General features: G+C 37.2%; 1 protein-coding gene across 1 annotated transcript in view; it reads right to left on the reverse strand.

The window, feature by feature from the left end:
- Positions 1-584: 584 nt before the first annotated feature.
- Positions 585-24225, reverse strand: part of SLCO4C1 (solute carrier organic anion transporter family member 4C1) — a 72388-nt gene continuing 48747 nt past the window's right edge. The window contains exons 3-13 of the mRNA XM_006755147.2: positions 20354-20536; positions 18649-18745; positions 17967-18088; positions 15462-15577; positions 13988-14132; positions 13404-13599; positions 8505-8658; positions 5471-5661; positions 4523-4587; positions 2967-3104; positions 585-906 (exon numbers count right to left, since the gene is read on the reverse strand). Of these exons, the coding sequence (XP_006755210.1) occupies positions 746-906; positions 2967-3104; positions 4523-4587; positions 5471-5661; positions 8505-8658; positions 13404-13599; positions 13988-14132; positions 15462-15577; positions 17967-18088; positions 18649-18745; positions 20354-20536 (1568 nt within the window). The 3' untranslated portion in view covers positions 585-745. The remainder of the gene's footprint in view (positions 907-2966; positions 3105-4522; positions 4588-5470; positions 5662-8504; positions 8659-13403; positions 13600-13987; positions 14133-15461; positions 15578-17966; positions 18089-18648; positions 18746-20353; positions 20537-24225) is intronic.

The raw sequence follows: 24225 nt of genomic DNA on the forward strand, positions 1-24225 counted from the left end.
AAATCTTTTTGTGTCTAATTGGCACTTTTATTTGCTGAAGCCAGTATTTTCCCCAGGAAGATATGTAGTTGAATAACACTTTCACAGATTCATATTAAGAGGTAAGTGTTAAAAATCAGCAATATCAACAGATTACCTCCTAGATTTCCTGAGTTAAAGTGAAAATATGTATCTACAATGTTGACATTTCTAAATTCACTATATAGTGGGACACAAAGAAGATAAGCTGTGTTATAATCGTTCGGTAACTTTCTGTGATAAAGGACAGATTAGTATATGTCAATTTAAAAACAAATGATATTATTTAGCTGGTTCTAAATTCATGGGTTTTCAATAATAGTTTTTGTAAATCACACATAAATTTAACAAACTTTTTACACCATAGATTTTAACTAATCATTGGCTATTTTTTTTCTAGTTTAGTTTATTAGTTGGGAATTTCATACCTAGACAATGGGGTGTGTGTGTGTGTGTGTGTGTGTGTGTCTGTGTGTGTGTCTGTGTGTGTGTGTTTTGAGGCTTTTGGTGGGGTTTTGAAGGCACAGGTCTGTTTCTTACATTAAAATAAAACAAATGAGTCCATATATATTTATATGCCATAAATATACAAAAAAACATTTAATTATAAAACATCAATTTTTAAAATGATTGTCCATATTGAATAGATAATGCTGCAATGGCAATGTGCATCCTTACAAATGGAGGCCAATTCTCCAGCTGTAAAACACTCTCTTCTTTTTCTATTTCAGCCTTCATTTCCTGCTTTGTTGAGGTCACAGTCCAATGAAACAGAAGTCAAAACTGAACTCGAATTTTGAAATGACACATCTGTGTCTAATGGTGGAGGATTATACAAAAAGACTGCAAGCCCATTGAAGAAAATGGTGATAATTTTACAAATAACACCTAAATATAAAAAGAAAAAGTAATTATGCACTGGGCTTTTATTACAAAAATTAATTCTCACTGAGAAATTCTTCCCAACTAGAAATTCATTACATTAAAAAGTAGAATTGGATAGGCATTATAGTTCTATGTTTTAAATTTTTAAAACTTTAGGATGAAAAGTGATATTCTTCAATAAAAAAGTACACATTTAAATGAACTATCCTGTATTTTCTTTCTAAACAATAAAAACATACAATAATTATTTTACTCTTGGTTATAATTGTATATACAGTGGGGCCTTGACTTACAAGTGTCCCGACTAATGAGTTTTTCAAGATACAAGCCATCTCTCGGCCAATTTTTTGCTTTGAGTTGTGAGCTAAAATTCGGGTTACGAGCCAGCTTCAGATACCCCAGCACTAGTTGGCGCAGCAAAGGTCACAGTGAACGCCAAAACAACAGCCCAGCATAACGTGTCTCACTCGTTCACGTTTTGATTTGACATACAAGTACGAGCTCGGTCACAGAACGAATTAAACTCGTAAGTCAAGGCCCCACTGTATTTATAAAATAAATGTTGTATAGAAGTAATTCCATTTCTAATTTTATTAATACCTTATCTATAAAAAACTACAATCAAAAGTTAATGACAAAAAAAAACAGCTTACAACATCCTTGAACATGAAATAAAGTTGCAGAGTTTTCATGTTCATAATGGAAAATAACTCTAAAAATAAAAAAGCTTTGGAGTTCTTAGGAGAAAGCCTCTATGAAAACATATCACATTCAATACTCAACCAAATTTACTTATAAGCATCAACTAAAAATATGAAACATCAAGTTTCACTTCACAAGCTTTGATTTGTTTTCAAAGAACTCAGATTTTGAGCTCAGCTATATTAAGAGAAACTTGTTCTGGCCACATCACAAGCATTTAAGTTCCAGTCAAAAAGCTAAATGGTCTTACAATGTAGTTTTTGCAGTGTAGCTACTTTGTTTGTGTTAATCATTAATATTTTACTCAAAATGTGTATTTGAAAAACAGGAATGAGCTAAGTTATTTCTGGGTTTATAGGGAAATTAATTACATAAGTACCATTGTTACAATGTTTTTGAAAAATTTAAAGGTCTGTATGCTTGGGGGACAAAATTAGTCACATTTATCACAGTAGGAAAAGAAACAATTTATCTGTATCTTCTGGTGAAAGAGTACAAACATAATCAATTACATTTTTAAACATGAAGACATTTTGAATAAAAACTGCTTTTTAGCAGGTAAAAGTAGTAGGAAGATTAATTTTGTCTATTCTAATCAATACTTAATCTCCTTTTTGTATGTGTGTAATTTATGTATTTATTTTGGCAGTGGATATTTTATTACTCTGTCATCATAAATTCAGATAGCGTACTCTGGGTCTAAACACATATAAGAGCAATAAGCTATCCTCCTACATTTGCCAAAATAATTGCGAATACAATTGCAATAAAAATAATACATCATGTAAATATTTTCTATCTAGAATTTCTGTTTTAAAAATATTCAAATTTCTTAGGTTGATTTAAAATTATCTTACTCTTACAAATTAGATGCATTGCTTTGTTTCCTTGATCTTAATTTTCATTTATTGTTTAACCAAGACTCTGTAAGACAGACTGCCAAAGGTAAAGAGGTTAAATATCATGGCTGACTTTCTAAACTTATAAAAAGATTCTCATAACATGCCTTAGAGCTGAGGACACTTCCCTGCCTCTGCTCTATGTGCTTTCCAAAGCCCAGGTACCGAGATGAACACATGCCAGCGTCTTAGAATTCTCCTTCGGTTTTTGTTAAGTTTCCCAAAAAACTTTGAGAGAAGTTGTTAAAGGAAAATTAAATGATATGTGATGTAATGAAAGCTATAATATTCTTCCATTATAGACTGAGTCTTACAGACTCGGAGTAAAGTGTTTGTATCCTGCCTGTGCCCAATCTCTGCTTCACGACTGAACATTTCAAAACCGAAGAAGTAACTGTAACTTTTTTTTTAAATATGGACATCATCCATTTACTCTGAAGTTATTAAGAAGTCACTACTTACTTATAGCCACAAGCATACGGGCCATCCTGATGTTATCATAAATCCAGCAGGCTCCTTTCCTTCCACATTCATTAACATCCCAGAGAATACATGTGCTGTCTATTGTGACACCAAAAATAATTGGTCCAGGTATTGAGCCTAGAGGATTATATGTGAAACACACATATAAAATGAAGATTACAGTTTATAGTTACAGAGTTTTATGCCCATGATTATACATATATTTTATACAAATAGGGATAGGTATTAATCTGTCCATTTGCAAATAAATCAGTTCATGTACAAGTAATATGGACAGAAAGAAACATAGGCAAAAATTCTAAAATAATTGAACATAATTATATTTGTCTAGCCAATTAAAAATTATTGTAATAAAAATCTCTGGCATATAGTGCACTGACATTTAGTAAAAGTAAATATTTTAATTCACTGCTTTTCTAACTGAATAAGCGTCTTTGAAATTAGCTATTATACTTCTAAGGAATCAAAATAAATTATTGATGCACAAAGTAAGTACTAAACACAGTATGTGTGTTATATGTGTGTATATGTATGTGTGTACATATACACACGTATCAACATATATGTGGATGCATGAGAATGCATGTGTACACACCAATATTAATACTAACATGCTTAGTACTGCTATGTCGAACACACACCCTCCTCCATGTGAGGTCAGAAGGCACAAAGCTTTCACATAATTAAAGAACTTCCATATGTTACAAATCAAATACATGATTCGAAGTGGTATTTTTTAGACAAAGGTTTCAGCTACATCCAACCTATTCTTTCATGAGCTGTGGCATGATAGAGTCAGAAGAGCACTGGACCGAGTAAGGAGACCACTTTCCGACTCTCATTTGCACCATTCATTGCATAACTATAGGCAAACCCCTGAATCTCACTGGGCCTTCATGTACTCATCTGAAAAATGGGAAAGTTGGTTCAGGTGACTTCTAATGTTCCTACTTTTGGTGAGTTTTTTTTAAAAAATGATCTTAATATTATGTGCATAATTTGTCTTTCTTATTCTTCTTGCATCTGGTATCTTATAAAATTTTCTGGTATAAATTATTTCTTCCATCAATTCTTAACTATTTTTCATTGTTGATGAATCATAATCATGCCCCAAACAGAGATAAATGCAGGAATAAAAAACATTACAGTAGTTATAGATAAGATTAGAATTTGTTGGTAATGGCTTTTATATGAATAGGAAAAAATGTCACTTACTATGCTCTATTAGAAATGCACTGACGGTCAAATATTACATTTCAAATAAATATGATTTACTCTTTAAGGTTATATTTGGAATTGAATTAGAAACAATAGTCAACAAAGCAGGTAGGTAAAAAGTAACGTCATTATTTGTTTATGTGATATCAAATAATGTATCTTTTTAATATTGGGAAATAGTTTCTTCAACAGCAATGATGTAGTTTTCTACTGCATTTAAATTAATTACTTTCTTGGCACATACCATAAATAAATAAATAAATAACACTATGAACAAAAATAACCAAGTTACTAATGAATTGAGAAAAATGGCATACCTAATAATCGAAGCATCATAAATTGTATTCCCAAGGCTAGAGACCGTTGCTTTTGATTAACACACCTGGAGACAGTAAATACACATGAAGCCAAAAATGGTTGTATAGCACATTCACATCATGTCTCAAGTATGAATGAGACACAGTGCTGGGACACAAAAGTTAGAGAGAGAAAAGAGGTCAACTAGTCTTTAAAAACAAACTTGCAGTTGAAAGGTGACATAGATAATTTTTTTCAAAACAAATTTTTAAAAAGCAAAGTCCCTATTTTCTAAATAACTCCAATTTCCATGTAGTGAAATATTAAGAGACTCTTTAATGTTTTTAGACAGAGCCTCTAAAACTTCCATTCATCAAGAAGCATGTGAAAAGGTAAGTATCAAGGAACCAAAAGGGAAAAGTTTATTAGGAGAGAAACAGAAAGGCTGATGAGCTCATGGAAGGGCAGATAGGAAATATTTTTACAAGGAAATGTAGCAGGAAGAGCAACAAAAAGTACAAAACACTGTGAAGAGCCAGATGATAGCTGGCTTCTTATCTATTAGCGCTGTTCACAGGAAGATTTAAAATCACAGCACCTACTGTATGAGGTAGAATGCATGTCATTCTGATTCTGACATATAGGGAATGCATTGCATTTCCATCATACTCAGATACAGTTGAAAATATTTCAGCTTACAACTGAAGCCTCAGGAAAGAAGCAGAGAAGCTAACTAAATAAATAACAGGTGGACAATGTCAGGGCACTTTTCACATACATGATCTCATTTAAACCTCAGACATCTGGCATTCAATAAAGTAGATTTTTTAAAAGCATCAAACTAATGATCTTGTAAGGGCTGAATTCATATTAGAATTACTGGTCAATATAAACCGAGTCCTTTTTTTTTTTCTTTTTCATTCAACATGCTGCCTTAGAGATGACAAATTTCAAAATACAATACACACCTTAGGATGGACACAGTTATAGGAGTACCAGCCATAAAGGTAAAAACAATTGCAGCAAAGAAAATGCCAAGGAATATGGGCAAGTTTGTACATCGAGTTTCACATTTTCCAGCTTTAGCTTCATGACCAGAGCTTTCTGCAGGAGGTGTTATTTCTGTTTTCATTTCAATACAGGAACAGTTGTAATATACCTAGAATATCAGACATAAAAATACCGAAAGTGTTTAATTTGAAAACATGTTTTATCATTGTAAATTAGGTGATCTCTAGACATGGTTCTCTCCAGCAGTCTTCATCCACACACAACAAATAATGTGAGAAAGAGTAGTTAACACTAAGAAATTAGACAAGAGAAAATAAGCAGCCGTATTTATGAAGCAGAATCATCTCTATTTGACTTTTGTGTTCACTACTTCCATTTTTAACCTATTATTGAGTCAGGATTTATAAAACAAATTGACAAGAATATAACAATGTGTTATCACACTCATTCTACACTGCTTTGAATGAGCTTAACTGTTCAAATAATTTACCTGCTCACTTTCTTCATTTCCATTATAGGACACACAAATAAAGCATGCATAGTGACAATCTCACCATTACACTAGTTTAAAAGAACAAACACTATAATTTTAATAAGTGCTTCAGTAAAATTAACTAACGTGTCACAAGAGTTGGGGGGAAAATTGCTGCTGTCAATTAAACCTTTTTACTATAATTTTCTGAACTTGTTGAATTGTTTTACCAAAAGCAAACTGTCTTTCTCTTGAGGACATATTTATGAATATCAAAAACTAGAAGTGATTACATTACCTGGTAGGTTATTTTATGTATAAATAACATATACATGTAAAATATTATTTTATGTTATAATTAAAAATATGAAATGTTGAAAGGCAACATGTAAATAAATCACAAGTATTGCTTTTGCATGAAAAAATCAGATATTTTAAAAATTAGTCATGATTATTTTTAAAGCCTTTTTATATCTCAATTCCATCCCTGCAATAAATCTTTTTACACATTAAAGGACTCAATGAAGTCAGCAGAGCCAGAGAAGTCAAAAGGAAGTGGTGCTTTTATTGTTCTGAAGTCAGAGACCTTTTTGGGTGCTAAAATGTCCTATGGCCACTGGTACTGATTCAGGACACCTAAACATGCAGATGACACCCCCAAAATAGACTATTTGAGACTAAGCAATCAGAAGTAATGTTGCCTTTTAAATTTTTCAGAAGAAAAAATGAGAAGTTTTTTCTGTCTTTTTTTAAATGTACATATTTTTAATTTTAAAAAATTTATTATTGTCAGTATCACAGATGTCCCCCTTCCCCCCTTAGTCCTTCTCCAGTTTTGTCCTGTTTGTGATGAAACTTTACAACTTTCTTGCATAAAAAAAGTATGCATTTGTCTAAATACAGTTGCAGTTAGTCAGCATCTGTTTTATATTTTGGGTCACTGGTGTTAAATATAAAACTAATATTTCTGTGAACAAATGCGTATAGATATTTTATTATCAGTGCATTCACCTATCTGAAATATTCTGTAAGGAAAAAAATCCCAAGAAAAAATGAGTTGTTTTACATGGAATATCTATCCTATATAATAAAAGGGTAATATGCAAATTGATGCTAACGGTGAAATGACTGGTTGCTATGGCATGCAATGACCACCAGGGGGGAGATGCTCAAGGCAGGAGCTGCCCCCTGGTGGTCAGTGTGCTTCCACAGGGGAAGCGCCACTCGCCAGAGCCAGAAGTCAGCTCATGGCTGGCCAGCGCAGTGGCGGTGGCAGGAGTGGGCCTAAGCTGTTAGAGATTCCCCAAGGGCTACTGGGCTGCCAAAGGGATGTCTGACTGCCAGCTTAGGCCTGATCCCCCCAGGGAGCGGGCTCAAGCCAGCAGGTGGACAACCCCTGATTGGGTCCCAGACTGCGAGAGGGTGCAGGCGGGCTGAGGGACCCCACTCCCCTCTCCAAGTGCACGGATTTTCGTGCACCGGGCCTCTAGTATATATATAAAAGCCTAAACGACCAAACAACTGGTTGACCGGTTGCTATGACACCCACTGACCATGAGGGGGCAGATGCTCAATGCAGGAGCTGCCCCCTGGTGGTCAGTGTGCTCCCAGTGGCCCACCAACCCGGCAGCAGCCACTCATTCCCTCAGTAGTCCTGCAGGTCCAATCTCTGGAGAACAGGCCAGGCACTGACAGACTGGCGCCACCAACATGATCCCGACTGCACTGCTGGCCTCCTGGAAGTTGGCCTCAGGCACCGCGGCCACTTCCTCTTGCTAGACACTCCACAAGGAAGAAATGATATAAAAGCGGCCCCCAGGTGGCTCCCAACAACTGGCGTGAACATCAGTAGGATGGATCTGGATCCTGAGCCAGGCAGGGGCATCCGACTGCCCTACTCAGACGGCCCATCGCTTGCCGGTCCCCCGTTAGCTTCCTTAGGACAGGTACCAGACACAGGGCTCATAGCTGGCAAGCACCGCTGCAGTGGCACAAGCCTCTCCCAATCAGGACTGACTGAGCGTGAGCCCATGGTGGGCGCAGCAGGGCCAGGATGAGCGGGAGTGGCAGGCAGGAGGAGGAAGCAGGGGCGACAGGCAGGGTTGGACTGCTGGCTTTGGCCCAATCCCCACAGGCCATGCCAAGGGATCCCACCCATGCACGAATTGGTGTGGTCAGGTTTAGTGCGTGTGTTTTGTTTTGTGTGTTTTTTTGGGGGCGGGGGGGTGGTGCATGTGCGTGTGTGTGTTTAAGGTAAGAATAATTACCATGAGATCTACGGTCTTAACTAATCCTAAGTGTACAATACATAATTGTTGACTATCAGTACAATGTTGTGCAGCAGATCTCTAAAGCTTATTCATCTTGTGACTGAAACCTTATGCCTGGCTTCTGAATGGAGGAGGTGGGCCCGAAAGGAAAGAACAGGCATTGTGTGACTCCATAGAGGGATCAAGAAGGCCATCCATACATAGACAAATACATCGCCTCATTAAGGTGAAGTAGCAGACACAAGTTACCTCTGAATGTTTCACTGAAACAGAACTTTTACAACCTGCAAAGCAGGGAGAAAAATATTGGACTCCATCTCTGCCACAGACAGGATAATAATGTGACCGCATGCAGTTACAGTTGGCGTTACAAGGAGTGGTCAAGTTTCCCATGTGTCCTGTCCTGTCAACAAGAAATGAAAGACAAGCTAATTATCTCTGTTAGAATATTTAATGAACAGTTCAGAAGCATTGCTATATCTTACCATGCAGTCAATTATTCACTCACTCAGCATATATTTAATTACTAAATAAATCAATAAAACAAAATGTCTGCCTTTTCCCATAGAGCTTAACTTCTTGGGGAAGAGAAAAGGATTTGAAACAATCTGTCTATATAAAACCCTAATATGCAAATAGACCAAATGGCGGAACAACCGAACAACCAGTTGCTATGACGTGTGCTGACCACCAGGGGGTGTGCGCGGAACATGGCAGCCGTTGGCCCCAGCAGGATGACGGAGTAGGTGAGCAGGTGTGCCAGACCAAGGTGGGGCGCCGGTTGCTGTCATTGGGGCAAGCCTCTGATGGTTACTGAAAATTCTTTGCTCCCACACTCCGCGGTCCCACCCCAGCGCTCATACCTGCTGCCAACGCCGGAGCTGCCACTCGCACCCACTGCTGGCCCCAATCACTAGGCACCATCAGCAGGTACAAGTGGCAGCTGCCAGCCCCGATCACCCCTGAGGGCTTCTCCACCTCCACCTCCCCACTTCTGAGTGCAATCTGAGCAGCAGCCGCCACTTGCATATGCTGCCAGCACTGGCCCTGATTTCTCCCACTGCCGGCTCCAGCCCAATCACTCCGCGCTGTCAGCAGGTGTGAGTGGGGCTGGCGCCATCAGCGAGTAGGAGTGGCAGTGGCAGGAGCGAGGCTGCTGGCAGACATAGGACTAGGGGCTGCAGCAGGAGAGGCCAGGCAGGGCATGGAGAATGGGTTGAGACCCGCCCATGTACCCACCACAGCCACATGGCCCACAGTTCCTTTCAAAGTGCATGAATTCATGCACTGGGCCCCTAGTAGTTATAGATTATGTCTGTCAGTGAGAAGAAAAATAGGCAGAGTAAGCAAACATAGTTTCTCATTTGATAGCAGAGAACTTTTTTTAGGGAGGAGGGGCTGATTCTGAAGATTGTAGGGTGTTCTGCAGCATCCACCCCTGGATGCCACAGCATTCCCTTAGTTGTGACAACCGAAATGTCCCTAGACATTGCCAAATTTCCCAGGAATACAAAGAAATTTTAAACCTGAAAAGATGAGTAAAATCATGGTGTTCAACATATTCATTTTATCAACAGGAAAAATGAGGCCCACAGAGATTAACTTACTACTTTTCTTTCTTTGTCAAATATAATACTCCTGGTTCCCAGGCTCAGTGTTGTTCCGAGCTGCCTCTAAATAGGAGGCAATATAAAGGGTTACCCTAAGCAAGGAAACTTCTCCAATCCCATATTTATTCATTGACTCAGCCAATATATATTGAGCAAGTGCTGGGCCCCATGCTAGCTATTGGGAATACAAAGCTGAGTACGCTACTCATGATCCTCAAAGATTTCAATCTAGGAGTAGCGAGAGATGGACACATAATTATACACAGTCTGGTGAGTGTGGTTATAAAAATGCAAAGTGTATTTTAGAAGCACTGGGCAATGAGATTTAAAGCAAGCCAACATTTAGATAAGTGGATCTGAAAGGGCTACTGTCTGAAATGAGTTTAAAGGATATGTTAGAGTTAGCTGGGTTAATGGGGCAGGTGAAGGGAACTTCAGAGAAGCTGGTACAAAGGCATAAAGGTGAAAAATATCACCCTCTACAAAAATATGAATGATATCTGTGACAGAGTGATGGGAAATGCAGGTGGAGATGGGTCAAGGACCAGATTATTGAGGGCCTGATGGGCCTTGTTAAAAACAATGAACTTTAACCTATTTTGAAAAGGCAATAAAAGTATTTTCAGACTGGAAAGTGACATTGTTAAAAGGCCCTTTTAAAAGATAATCCTAGGAGCTATACAGAGTATGAATTTTAAGAGGATCAGTTACAATACCCCAGACAATAAGTATTTATCATAGTTTATGCGGTTGTGTAAAACAAAACACAAATCACCATTACAAACATTGGATTACCAAAGCAGGCCCAAAGATCCTATAGATTGTCAAAGCAATATAAGAATAGAAAATTTTAATAATTAATAGATTTCTAAAAACATGCTTAATCATCTTTCAATTGAATTTAGTATTTTCCCCATATTAAATAAAGATTTAATAATGAATTCCACCTGAAACCTGTATAATTTTGTTAACCAGTGTCACTCCAATTTATACTAATAAAAGGGTAATATGCTAATTAGACCAGGTCAACTGGACATCCATACAAAGCCACAGTGGCAGGGGCTGAGCCAGAGGAGGTTAAGGGTGATCAGGCCGGCAGAGGAGCAAGCAGTTAGGGGCGAGATCAGGCCGGTGCGGTGCGGGGGAACAAGCAGTTAGGGGCAAGATCAAGCTGGCGCAAGGGAGCAAGCAGTTTGGGGACGATCAGGCCAGCAGGAGAGGGCAGTTGGGAGTGATCAGGCAGGCAGGCGAGCAGTTAGAATCCAGTGGTCCCGGATTGTGAGAGGGATGTCCCAGATTGGAGAGAGTGCAGGCTGGGCTGAGGGAAACCACCACCACCCCCATGATTTCAGGCACCGGACCTCTAGTAAATTTAATAAAAATAAATAAAATAATATTATTTCAAATAGAAAAAATATAAATATTAAAAATATCTCCTGAAATAATCAGTATTATTGATATTAAGCTTTTTGGGTACACTTTACATGAACTTATTAAAAACCCTAATTCATTCATTTATAGTCACAAAAGCTGTTTTTAACCCACCTGTGCTACAAGGCAAAGAGCAAAGACTCATCACACCACTGAACTAGAAACCCTACATCTTCGCAACCTCCTTGTTCTTTCTCCTACTCACTCATGGCGTATTTTTAAATTTCTTAAGTTTGTTCTTTCCAAATATTTTTCCTTATACATGTTTCTTGAATGAGACTAATTTGACCAAGCTGTCCATGATATGGACAGTAAATGCCGGTTACAGAGCTAAAATTAAGAATCTGTGGTACAGGGAAAACAGTTATCTGACAACATCACATCTCCTACGCGACGTCAATGTCTATTTCTTCCTATATTGATATCTATATAAACACACACGTGAATGTGCATGTATGTGTGTGTGAGTGTATACTCACTTTCAGTTTTTTCCCATCACTAACAATGTATATATACATTGAACACTACCTCTGTGTCCCAGCTCTTGCCATCTCTGGATGACCAGCCCCCCACCCCCCACATGCACCTCAACTGACAACATCTTTCTGGCCTTGCCTTCTGATCAGACTAAGGACAACTCATCTGGGAGTAACTCTTGTTTAAGGTAGAAAATACCAAAGGGACTCACATCTCTATCATTCATCTGTCAAGGTGATAAATTAGTGTTACACTATCCAAAACTTTTTGTACTTTCAAGAGGAACATACAAAAGCAGTCATTTCTTGGGACAGGTCTGGGTGAAATTTACAAATGTGAAGCCAGGTCTGCCCAACTTACCTCCATCTATCTTTCCACAGTCCCAGATATTTTTCTACTATTTCCAGACACAGGACTGAGTCCATTCAAACAGGTCCCTGAACCTAGCCTTCACTTTCTAGCATTTATTGGCTTAACATATCTCCTCTACTCTTCCCTCTTCTAAAATCTTTATCTCTCAAAACTTTTCACATCCTGAAAGGATATTTAATCCCATTTTTCTCTTATGCCATGAAGCCTTTCCTGAATCTAGTCAAAGGAAACTGAAAAGTTCTCTTTCTGAATTCCATAGCCCTTTGTATGTCTCTCATTACCTAATTGTCCATTCGCTGTTTTGTTTCCCAGTCTCTCGTCTTACGCAGAAAACTCCTTTCGTGTACGGATTTTTGCGATAAGTTCTGCCAGAGGGAGCAGTCAACAAATGCTGACCACATGCAGTGGAGCTGAATTAAACAAGGCTTTAGAACACTCACATCTCATTCATGTAAAAGAATGAAAGACCTGAACAGCAACTACAGTCCTGTTAATGGCAAACTTTTCCAAAGTGTATCTCCTTAGGTTATCTGAATGCCAAGTCATACAAAGTCATGGAGTCCCTGACCTGGACTATCATCTCCCTCAACAGCCTCAAACAATTAAGGCATCACTGCAGGCTATAAAATACTAGTACACTGTCATGCAACCTCCTGCCTGAACCCGTGCTCAGCTTAACAAACTTAACTCGTTTGTTAAGTGTGACACAAACAAGGCAAAGAAAAGTAAAATGGTTAAACCAGTCATAGGTAGAAACATATTTACAGATCAGAAGGATAAGAAGTTATTTATTCCTCTACAGAAACATGAACTTCTAAAGCAGATAAAGCAACGATTAGTATCATCTAGGACTAGGTTCATTTTAATTTCTCTCCTAACCCATTTTCAGCCCACCTAATACAAGACTTTCACCACAGGGAGGCATTTTCATTTTTTAAAACTTAAATTAATAGGAACAAACAATGTGGAGAGCCTCCCTATAATGTGAATCCCTTCCAGGCAAATAATCTGCTATATTAAATCATTGTAATCTAAGCATAGTACCCAGTACAGAATAGTTGCTCTCTGAATAAATACCCAACTTTTAATAAGATGTCAATTATTTAAATTAAAAAAAAAGGTGCCTATACTTACAAAAGAAAAAGTCTTTCAGATAAAAAATTAAAAAGCCAATCTCTCATCATTTTATCATATATTTAGAAATACACACATAATTTATTACTGATATTAATATCAAAAAACACTGAAATATACTTACCCATTATATGATTGAGACACTCCCGCGAATGGCTCATTTTCACAGTTGGCATACACAAATACAAAGCTGAGCACAAGTGCAATTAAAGATGTGAGCAAAGCAAACTTCATTGTGCTTTTACATGTCATTCTGAGCTTCGAAACAATAACACCACCTAAAATCTGACCCAGAGCAGCTCCAGGAATTAAAACAGCCCCTAATGAGAAAGAAGACAGAAAACATACAAATATACCCAGTAACTCCTACCAACAACTGGAAAATATCAAAAACAAACAGCAAATTGGTTTTAACATAGGAAAGTACTTGTAGACACATGAATAAATGATTTGTTATAGTAAGAGATTAATAAAATTACTGTTTTAAATATTAACATTAATCTATAGTCTATTAGCTATATAGCTATACATCCTCTGTACCTGACTTGATAGGTAAAATATTGTTTGCTGTCAGAAAATCAGAAACTTTTATCAACATCAGTATAAAGTTTAAATTTCAAGGACTCGGCTATCTAAAAGTATATGCTATTCCATTAAACATTTAACATGGTACAGTAAGATTACATTAGAACAAAGAAAATGTCTTACCTCCAAGTGTAGCTGCAAAGCTGGATGATAATCCAAATTGATTTTCTATAAATTTAGGTAAAAATGTAGCAAATCCAGTAGTAACTAAGGCTTCTGTAGAAGTTGATATAACTAAACACATAAAGACAGTATTCCTCAAGGAATTCTAAAGAAAAAATACAGTTCACCAAATGAATAACTATGATACAGCACAGAATGTGCAAAATACAGCACAGAATGGCAACTTTTTAATAAAAACCATATACTTATCCATAACATTTCAGCTTTTTCCTCCAGCATAAAAGTATAAATATGGGTTAAAACACTTTCTTTAGAGAATGTTGAGAAAATGTACCTGTGAAGCACTTGAGAGGATTGACAAATGATGCATCAGTAGGATGACTGTGCCTGTGTCATAGGCAAGGGACCAGAAAAGGGAGGTAAGAGCCCACTTGGAAGCCGACCTTCCCCAGTCTTATTGTAAAACCTCCATACAATAAATCTGTCCCTTATCTGACATTTTTATTGTGTTCTGAATTACTATGTCCAGTAAGTGAAGAACTTGACTGTGAGCATAAGAATGGTCTTTAAGTATCAAACTTGTAGTACTGTTCTATGAGTCTACATCTCAGTAGTTCAGAACCTTAAATAGGCACAGAGTTAAGTCATTTTAAAAAGGTGTCTATGTTGCTAGACTTCTCAGAATGTTATCAATCTATCAGAAGGGAGTATGGACATTCATTAATTCAATATACTTTACCACACATTGAAAACCAAAGTATAGTTGGAATATTAAATACAAAAAATTCATAAAACCAACCACAATACACACACACACACACGCACACATACACACGCATGCACGCACACACGCACACACAAACACAAGAGTCAGAGGCAGATGATCTAAGAAAAAGTAAATTTCATATCTCAAAAAGGTAAAATTATAAATTTCTTTCTGTATAAAACTTTTATGATGCTAAATAGAAAGAATGCTTTTCTGCTGAGTTCAAAGAAATAGACCATTAACACTTGTTTCTTTAACCTCAAGTTCAATCCAAGTAACCACTAACCTCCACTTCTTTCACAGGCAAATATACAGGTTTGGCATTCTCACATATATATTTACAATTCAATAACTGATCGGTCCATTACATAAAGGAAATGGCATGGAATAACGGGTTATTGTGCTAATAAGGAACCACTTAATATTGATATTGCCAATAAGATAACTCTTGTTCTTTCAACCATTCTATTCTGAAATAGTTTTCATTTTCTCAAAGCTCAAAGAAATTAAGTCTGGAGAGTTTTTTACAAGAGCTAGAATAATAGTAAATAAGCAAAGAGCAATGAATGCATTGTGGAAATAGTCAAACAACAATGCATTGTGGGAATATTTGTATAGATATATATGTGTTTATGTATATTTGTAAGGTATACATATATCTACATATGTATGTGTGAGGGGGTGGGTATATGAACCATGTTATTTTACCTTTAGTGCAGCTGGAAAATCTTTAAAACTTTTCCCAAAATCCTCATCTATATGATCTAAGGAACTATTACTCTGATGAGTCTGGGAAGTTTTTCCATCTTGAATGCTTGCTGTACCTAAAAAATAGTAAATGTACTTGCTCTATCACATCATTCTTTATTTAAAAAATGCTTTTTAATTGACATACACTTCTACACGTATATAAATTCCATAACATAAGAAGCCAGTTCCCCTTTTTTGTCAAAAAAAAAACTGTATAAATATTCATGTCTGCAATCTGGCAAGAGTTAATATTATTACAATTAGCAAAGGAAGTTCCAACTGATCTAAAATTTAAGATTAGACACTCTTCCTCTAATCACATATTCATTCTCTTTATTTAAAAATCTTTCTTTAAAAATATCTCTTTTGTTCAAATGTTTCTCTTCCACATCTTTTATATATTAAATAAAGTATGTTTGTGGCTTTTTTTCTTTTACTCTCTTTAATCCTAACATACTTTGCAGATGAAACAATGTTTAACATCTATTACCAGGTCCCTTTGATTTGAATAAATCTGAGAAAACAGTCAATATGTTGAATCATCAGTTGGATATTCTAAGGTAAAAGGAAAAAAAAATCAGCCCAGCCAGTGTGGCTCTCTGGTTGAGCACTGACCCATGAACCAAGAGGTCCCCAGTTCAATACCAGGTCAGGACACATGCCCGGCTGCAGGCTCAACCCCCTAAATTGGGCATGCAGGAGGCAGCTGATTGATGTTTCTCTCTCATTGATGTTTCTTTCTATCCCTTTCCCTTCCTCTCTCTCAAAAAAATCAATAAGAACATCTTTTAAAAAAAAAAAAAAAAAAAGCAATGGCTTCATCTACTTCTACTCTGTCAATATTTCTTTTACCCATTTCCAAATGGTAATTATCTATCCTGTTTTAAATAATAGAAACAATACCTGAACCTAGAGCAGTGATGGCGAACCTATGACACGCGTGTCAGAGGTGACATGCGAACTCATTTTTTTGGTTGCGTTTTCTTTGTTAAATGGCATTTAAATATATAAAATAAATATCTAAAATATAAATCTTTGTTTTATATTTTGCAAATATCAAAAAATTTCTATATGTGGCACAGCACCAAAATTAAGTTAGGGTTTTACAAAATGCTGACACGCCGAGCTCAAAAGGTTCGCCATCACTGGCCTAGACAAACATACATACATCTATATAAGCAAACAACTATGCATTATGGAAATATTCAAACAACAATGCATATCCCATCTAAAGAGGGAATATGCTAATTGACCCTCACGTTGTTGCAAAGATGGTGGCACCCACAGCCAATAAGGAGGGAATACGCTAATTGACTGCCCCACCCTCAAAGATGGCAGCGCCCACAACCAATGAGGGAATATACAAATTGACTGTCCGCCCTCAAAGATGGCAGCACCCAAAGCCAATAAGAAGGAAATATGCTAATTGATGCCCCGCCCTCAAAGATGGTGGCACCCACAGCACAAGATGGCCAGCAGAGGAGGGAAGTTGTGGACAATCAGGCCCGCAGGGGACGGCAGTTAGGGACGACCAGGCCCACAGGGGAGGGAAGCTGGGGTGACCAGGCTAGCAGGGGAGGGCATTTGGGGGGGACTAGGCCTGCTGGGGAGGGCAGTTAGGGGTGACAAGGCTGTCAGGGGAGGACAGTTAGGGGCAAACGGGCCAGTAGGGGAGGGCAGTTGGGGGCAACTGGGCCAGCAGGGGAAGGTAGTTGGGAGCAATTGGGCTGGCAGGGGAGCAGTTAGGCATCGATCAGCCTGGGCAGGGGAGTGGTTAGGGGTTGATCAGGCTGGCAGGCAGAAGCGGTTAGGGGCAATGAGGGAGGCAGGCAGGTGAGCGGTTGGGAGCCAGCAGTCCCGGATTGTGAGAGGGATGTCTGACTGCCGGTTTAGGCCCAATCCCAGAGGGCCTACATTTGAACTTCATGATTATATAGAAGCAAAATCTCAAAGAGAAAGAAATAGATATTTTCTTCTATTAATCTTTTCTTTTTTGAACAGACTGTAGTGAAAATGAGTATACTACAGCATGTCTTTGATAATTAAAAGAAAAGAACTTGTACTTTCAATAGCAAATAAACATCAATAATTTAAAGCAGATGGGCTCTTGAAGTTAGTGACTAGCTAAATACAGACTAATAGTTAAAAAGATATTATATCTTATATAGATATATACAGCAGGATTCCAGATAATAAGCAACAAATTTAATAAGGATATAGTAAATAGGTGAATATGTATAGTTTTGCTGATTATGAATTGGAAAATTAAAAGAAACCACGAATATTAAGATTGCTACCTAATATTTCCCAAAATAGAGAAAGATATTCAAAAGTTTGCATAGGCAGAAAACTAAGATTCTAAAAAACAAATAAATTTTCTAGAGTTCTTACCAATCATATAGAAAGCAACACTTGACCTAGAATTGGACTAAAACTTCCTTGTCTTAAAGATATTATTTTTACCTGGTAAATGTTTTGGAAAGCAAGAAAAAGGTATTATCAAACACCAAGCACAGAAACAAGCAATAAGAAATCCAATCCACCACGCTCCGAGCCATCGCGGATCATTCTCAGTGATATCAGTGCTATATGACGGAAAAACGAAAGGTCAAAGTCAACTCTATTTTTATTCATTAAAACTCAGTTATGATAATTATATACTTTATAATTCAAGGCTGTCAGGGGAGGGCAGTTAGGGGCAAATGGGCCAGTAGGGGAGGGCAGTTGGGGGCGACCGGGCCAGCAGGGGAAGGCAGTTGGGAGCAATTGGGCTGGCAGGGGAGCAGTTAGGCGTGGATCAGCCTGGCAGGGGAGCAGTTAGGGGCAATCAGGCAGGCAGGCAGAGTGGTTAGGGGTGATGAGGCAGGCAGGTGAGTGATTAGGGGTGATGAGGCAGGCAGGCGAGTAGTTAGGGGCAATCAGGAAGGCAGACAGGTGAGCGGTTAGGAACCAACATTCCCAGATTGCGAGAGGGATGTCCAACTACCGGTTCCCAAGAGGTCTTGGATTGCGAGAGGGTGTAGGCTAGGCTCAGGCCTCCCACACCCGCCACCCTCATCCCACCGCCCCCCATCCATGAATTTCATGCACCAGGCCTCTAGTAATGAAATAAATTTAAAGAAAAGAAAAACAGATATTGCCTTGCCTTTGTGCCAAACCAACATCAATGTACACAGTTAACAGCTGTCCTCCCAGAACATAGCCAACCGCAGGGCCTAATATTGACATAGAATAGCCAATTCCTAGAAGGACAAAGACAAGGAAAATTGCTGTCTGTAGTTTGCTTTAAATGTCTAACAATAGACAAATATTTTACTGTAGAAAAATCAAAATGTTTAGAATTACATGAAAATTACACGTTAGCCCTAGCTGGTTTGGCTTAGTGGATAGAGCCTCAGCCTGTGGTTTGATTCCAGGGTTTGATTCCCGCCAAGAGCACATAGCTTGGTTGCAGGTTCCTCCCCAGCCCGGGGTACATGCAGGAAGAAACCAATCAATGTGTTTCTCTCACATCAATGTTTCTCCCAGTCTTCCCCTCTCTCTTTTCCACTCTCTCTAAAAGATCAATGGAAAAATATCCTCAAGTGAGGATTAAACAAAAAAAGAAAATTACACATATTTTCACTAAAAAAAATATGTGATGCCATTTGAATGGTATCACTTGTAAAATCCAGGAGCTTAAATTATATAATTTAAAAGCTGTTACACTATAATAATAATAATTGCAATAATAATAATTGCAATAAATGCAGTTATTATAAATCCATGGAGGGTTATATCTTTGAACTGGTGGCAGAGGTAGTGCATCGACTATTATCCTTTACAGATGGTTGTAGTAATTATTGTTTACAATCCTTATGGAAAATACATAAAAGTAAAAGCCTTTTCTACTCTGTACACACTACAAAAGCCTTCTTTATTTTATATGACAGCAGCTAATAAAAACCTGGATCTGGTCATTAGTCTGTTTCTTAAAAAATAAGCAATTCATTTAGCCATATGCTTTTAGTGAATCTTCCATTTTTACTTGCAGCACAATTAAACTGACCTTATTTCTCTCAGATATGTAAAAATTCATCATATGTAACATTTTAACTTTGCAAATTAAGTCCTCACCAAACTCTGAATCAGTGGGTACCCTGATCTTGGGCTTTCCAGCCTCCATGAGTTTTAAGAAATAAACGTATGTATAAGCTAACCAGCCTATGTTATTCTATTATGGCAGTATCAATGGATTAAGATAGCTTTCTACATTAGAATAATAAATTGATAAAGTAAAAACTCATGTGCAAATAAATTGCATATTAATTGGCTATAGGGCCATGGGTTGGATGTAGGGCCATGTCTCAGGAAAGAAATTTGAGAGAAATTTATGCTACCAGAAAATCAGATCACAAGGGGGGGGGGGGGCGGACGACCAAGTTATACATCAAAAGGGTTAATCTGAAGTGGAAACTCCACAGAGTTTCTGGGCACTTGTGTTTTCTTTTGTTGACTTTAGTCAATAGGATGTGGTAGGTCCCATAGAATGGCAGGGCTCAATCTCCACATCCTGTGTAAATCAGCCTGGAATTCAAACAGTCTACAGAGTCTACTGCTTGAATGGCACTTCCAGGAAGGCTGGCATGCCCACTATAAGAAATAGTGCAGGGCATTCAACGAAATTCAATGGAAAGACATGTTATGTCAGTAAATAATAAAACAAAAAAAAAGCAATTTGCATGTATCTCCTAAATACTCTTTACGACATTACAACTAATTTTAAATAAGCATGTTATGTTTTACTTATTAATTTAAACATCAATCACATGAAATGATACCCAGACATTCACATTTCAGAGCAAACTTACCTATATAGAGAGAAGATTTGTGTGTGGGCACAGAATCATCAAGAAAGGCTGTTCCCAGGGTATAGAGCGGAGTTCCTCCTGCTCCCAGCAACAGCTGTCCCAAGATGAAGACGTACAAGAAGTTGGAAAGTGAAGAACTTGAAGAGGTACAACCGGTTCTATTCCTTGCTATTATGCAAGTATCTTTAGGGGGAGAAAAATAAAATTGTGAACATAAAGATATTCAGAGAAAGACAAACACCATATGGTTTTACTTATAATTTCATGAACAAAATAAATTAACAAACATAATAGAAACAGACTCATAGAGATAGAAAACAGACTGACAGTTGAAAGAGGGGAAGGAGTTGAGGGGCTGGGTGAAAAAGGTGAAGGGATTAAGAAAAAAACTTATGGTGATCATCAGAGGAAAGGAGGAGTAGGGGGAGGCAAAAGAGGGCATAAATGGTGACAGGAGGATACTTGACTTGAGGTGGTAAATACACAAAATAATATACAGATGATGTATTACAGAACTGCACACTTAAAACCTACATAATTTTATTAACCAATGTCACCCCAATAAATGCAATAAATGAATAAATGAGCACAGAAAAAAAAACCTATAAAAAAAGAAATTCAGCTAATAATTTAAATATTTATCTTGGAGAAATGGTTGATTCTAAGACCGGCCAAGAATTATATAGGATGAGCCTGGATCATCTCATAGTGCCAACAAGTAAAGAAGTGTTAAAAACAAACAAAACCCCACAGTGATGGAGGTCTGTCAAAGGGACACATGAGCCAACTGAAAGGATTCTGATAGCCAAAACTGGAATAATTTGAGCAACAAAATAAAGTGTTGTTGGAATACTGTGTGTGTGTGTGTGTGTGTAATATCCACACTGAAAATCAAAAGGCTAAATAAACAAATGTGGGAAGAAAAGACAAATCTTTAGTTCAGAAGCATATCTAGTAATTTATGTCAGTAGTCTACCCTCAAAGAGGTGGAACATAACACCCCACCACTTCTAAAGTGTGGGTGCACATATGACTTTCTTCCAAAGAGTACGTATGGGAGGCAAGAACAAAAAGAGCGACTTCGCAGTGTATTAACCTGAAAAACAGGACCTCAGTCAGGTGATCAAGATCATCACCAAGAATGGTAAGTGACGTTGAGAGTATATACCCTTGACAGGATGTGATGGAAATGACATTTTGCCTGAGTGGTCCTCTCCTAAAAAAACTCATAACCCAGTCTAATCACCAGGAAAACACCAGGTAAATCTCAGTTGAAGGATATTCTATATCTGACTAGCACTTCTCAAAACTGCCAACGTCATCGGAAAAAAAAGGGAGAAATCATCATAGCCAAGAGGAGCCAATTGAGCATGACAACTAAATATTACACAGTAACCTCAATCAGATTCTGGAACAGAAAAGAACATTAGATAAAAATTAAGGAAATGTGAATAATGTATGCGCTTCAGTTAATAATTACAAACACTAATGGATGCTATAACAACATTAGTTCATTAATCATAAGAAATGTAGCATATAAAGGGGAAATGGAAACTACTATCTTCACAATTTTTCTGTAAATCTAAAATTGTCCTGAAAATCAAGTTTATTAAAATTTTTTAAAGTACAAAATAAAACAACCCATTATAAATACAGGCTTGAACTTTCATAAAAATTAATAGTAAATAAATAAATCATGAAAATATATAACAGCAATTTTAGTTAAGCAGATTCCACCAGAAGATGCAAGAATGAACAGAAAAAGTTAAAACACAGAATTTCATTTTCATCTTTCTCAGTTCAAGAGCACAAATTGTTAAAAATAGGCAAGGAAAGAGAAAACCTGAACAATATAATTAGTAACATTGAATTTAAGAAAGCATGGCAAATTCCATTCTCTGATAAAATTGTGCCTTCCATATTTAGGTCTCATGGACAAGTGTAAGAAACACTAACCAAAATATTAGAATGAAAAATATCAATATACATTCCAAAGAGAAATGACAATAAAATATATGTTCAAAATAAAACAAAACTAGAAGCTTCTAGGCCCTTCAATCTAAAATTCAAAAAAATTTAAAACTCTATTAAAAGTATTATTAGATCAAAAAACTTTGGAATTACAAAGTTTCTTGAAATGATACTAAAAACAATGCATATCAAAAATTATATGATAAAACTACTATAATACTTACAAGAAAGCATCTTATTCCAACAGAAAAAAACCACCAGAAATAATGAAATCAAAATTTAAAATATATAAAAATAAATCACACATTAATGAGCTGCTCCCAACACTACCACCACTGCAGCTAGATGAGGTTATTATAGAAAAATCTATAGAGAAAATAACATACAAAAGAATACCTAAACAAACAATGAAAGAGGCAAGCAATTAAGAGGCCTCCCTAATTAAAACAAAGAATTAACAAATAAACAGAAATCTGATTAATAGAATAAAAAAATATTATAATTAACAAAAAGTAATTTGAAATAATCCGTAAAATATGCCAGTGGCTAACATAATGAAAAAGAAAAAATTATATATCTATACGAATAATACATGAAAAAAAGGAAATAAACTCTAAAGAGAGGAAATTTTTTTAAAAATCACAAGAGATTACTTAGAGCAGATTTCTAGCAAATAAATTTGAAAATCTAAAATGATTAAATTCTCAAGCCCATAGTCCAGAGATTGCCGGAGACCAATTCCAGCATGTCATAATTTCAAGAGTTTCATCAAAGGTTGATGAGACTTGGGGACTCAACAGGGTTGAGTCACACATGTAGTCACCTGTTGGGAATGGCTGAAGGCATTTCCCCAAACCTGAAAGGGATTATTGTTTGCTGCCAGACAGCTAAAAGGGCATCTGAATCTACGTGTTATTGCCTCCTACTGGCCAAACACCTGAACAGCCGTAGGCTAATTCCCCCATTCTGACAATGGACTCTGTACTGAAACCTTGACCCTTTGAACTGTATATCTCTGCCTTGCCTCAGGACAAATTGTGTTAATAAAAAGCATGGGGTCCTGGGAGGAGGAGACCTGAGAACCTAAGACCTTAGACTTTAAGACCTGAGAATTTAGATCTTGGATCTTAGCTCCTTTAGCTAGGCTCCTCTGACCCCCAAATGCCTTTCAAAATTATACTTCATCTCTTGACTCTTATTTAAAATCTATGCACACCCATCTCTAGATTCCTGAACCCTTCTTGATGCTGGGAAAAGAGCACCAACAAGAGATGAATTTTCCCAATATTTTAAACATTAAATAATAATGAAAATAATCATATTAGTATAATACTTGATGCTACTTAAAACTATTCCAGAACATAGAAAAAGGGTTTAAAAGTACCAAAATATTTTTATGAATTGAATACAAATTGACACCAGCAGGTGAAAAAGTTTAACAACAAAAGAAAAATACAGCAGGACTTTATATGTATATATTAATTTCAGAGAGGAAGGGAGAGAGAGAAACATCAATGATGAGAGAATCGTTGATGGGATGCCTCTTTTTTTAAAAAATATATTTTATTGATTATTTACAGAGAGGAAGGGAGAGGGATAGACAATTAGAAACATCAATGAGAGAGAAACATCTATCAGCTGCCTCCTGCACACTCCCCACTGGGGATGTGCCTGCAACCAAAGTACATGCCCTTGAGCAGAATTGAACCTGGGACCCTTCAGTCCCGGACTCTCTATCCACTGAGCCAAACCCAAACCGGTTAGGGCAATGGGATGCCTCTTGTACGCCCCTACTAGGAATGGAGCCAGCAACCTGGGCATGTGCCCAGACCAGGAATTGAACCGTGACTTCTTGGTTCATGGGTTGACTCAACCACTTAGCAACACCAGCCAGGCTCCTC

The sequence above is a fragment of the Myotis davidii genome, unplaced genomic scaffold, assembly GCF_000327345.1.
Source record: "Myotis davidii unplaced genomic scaffold, ASM32734v1 scaffold473, whole genome shotgun sequence".
Classification (NCBI taxonomy): domain Eukaryota; kingdom Metazoa; phylum Chordata; class Mammalia; order Chiroptera; family Vespertilionidae; genus Myotis; species Myotis davidii.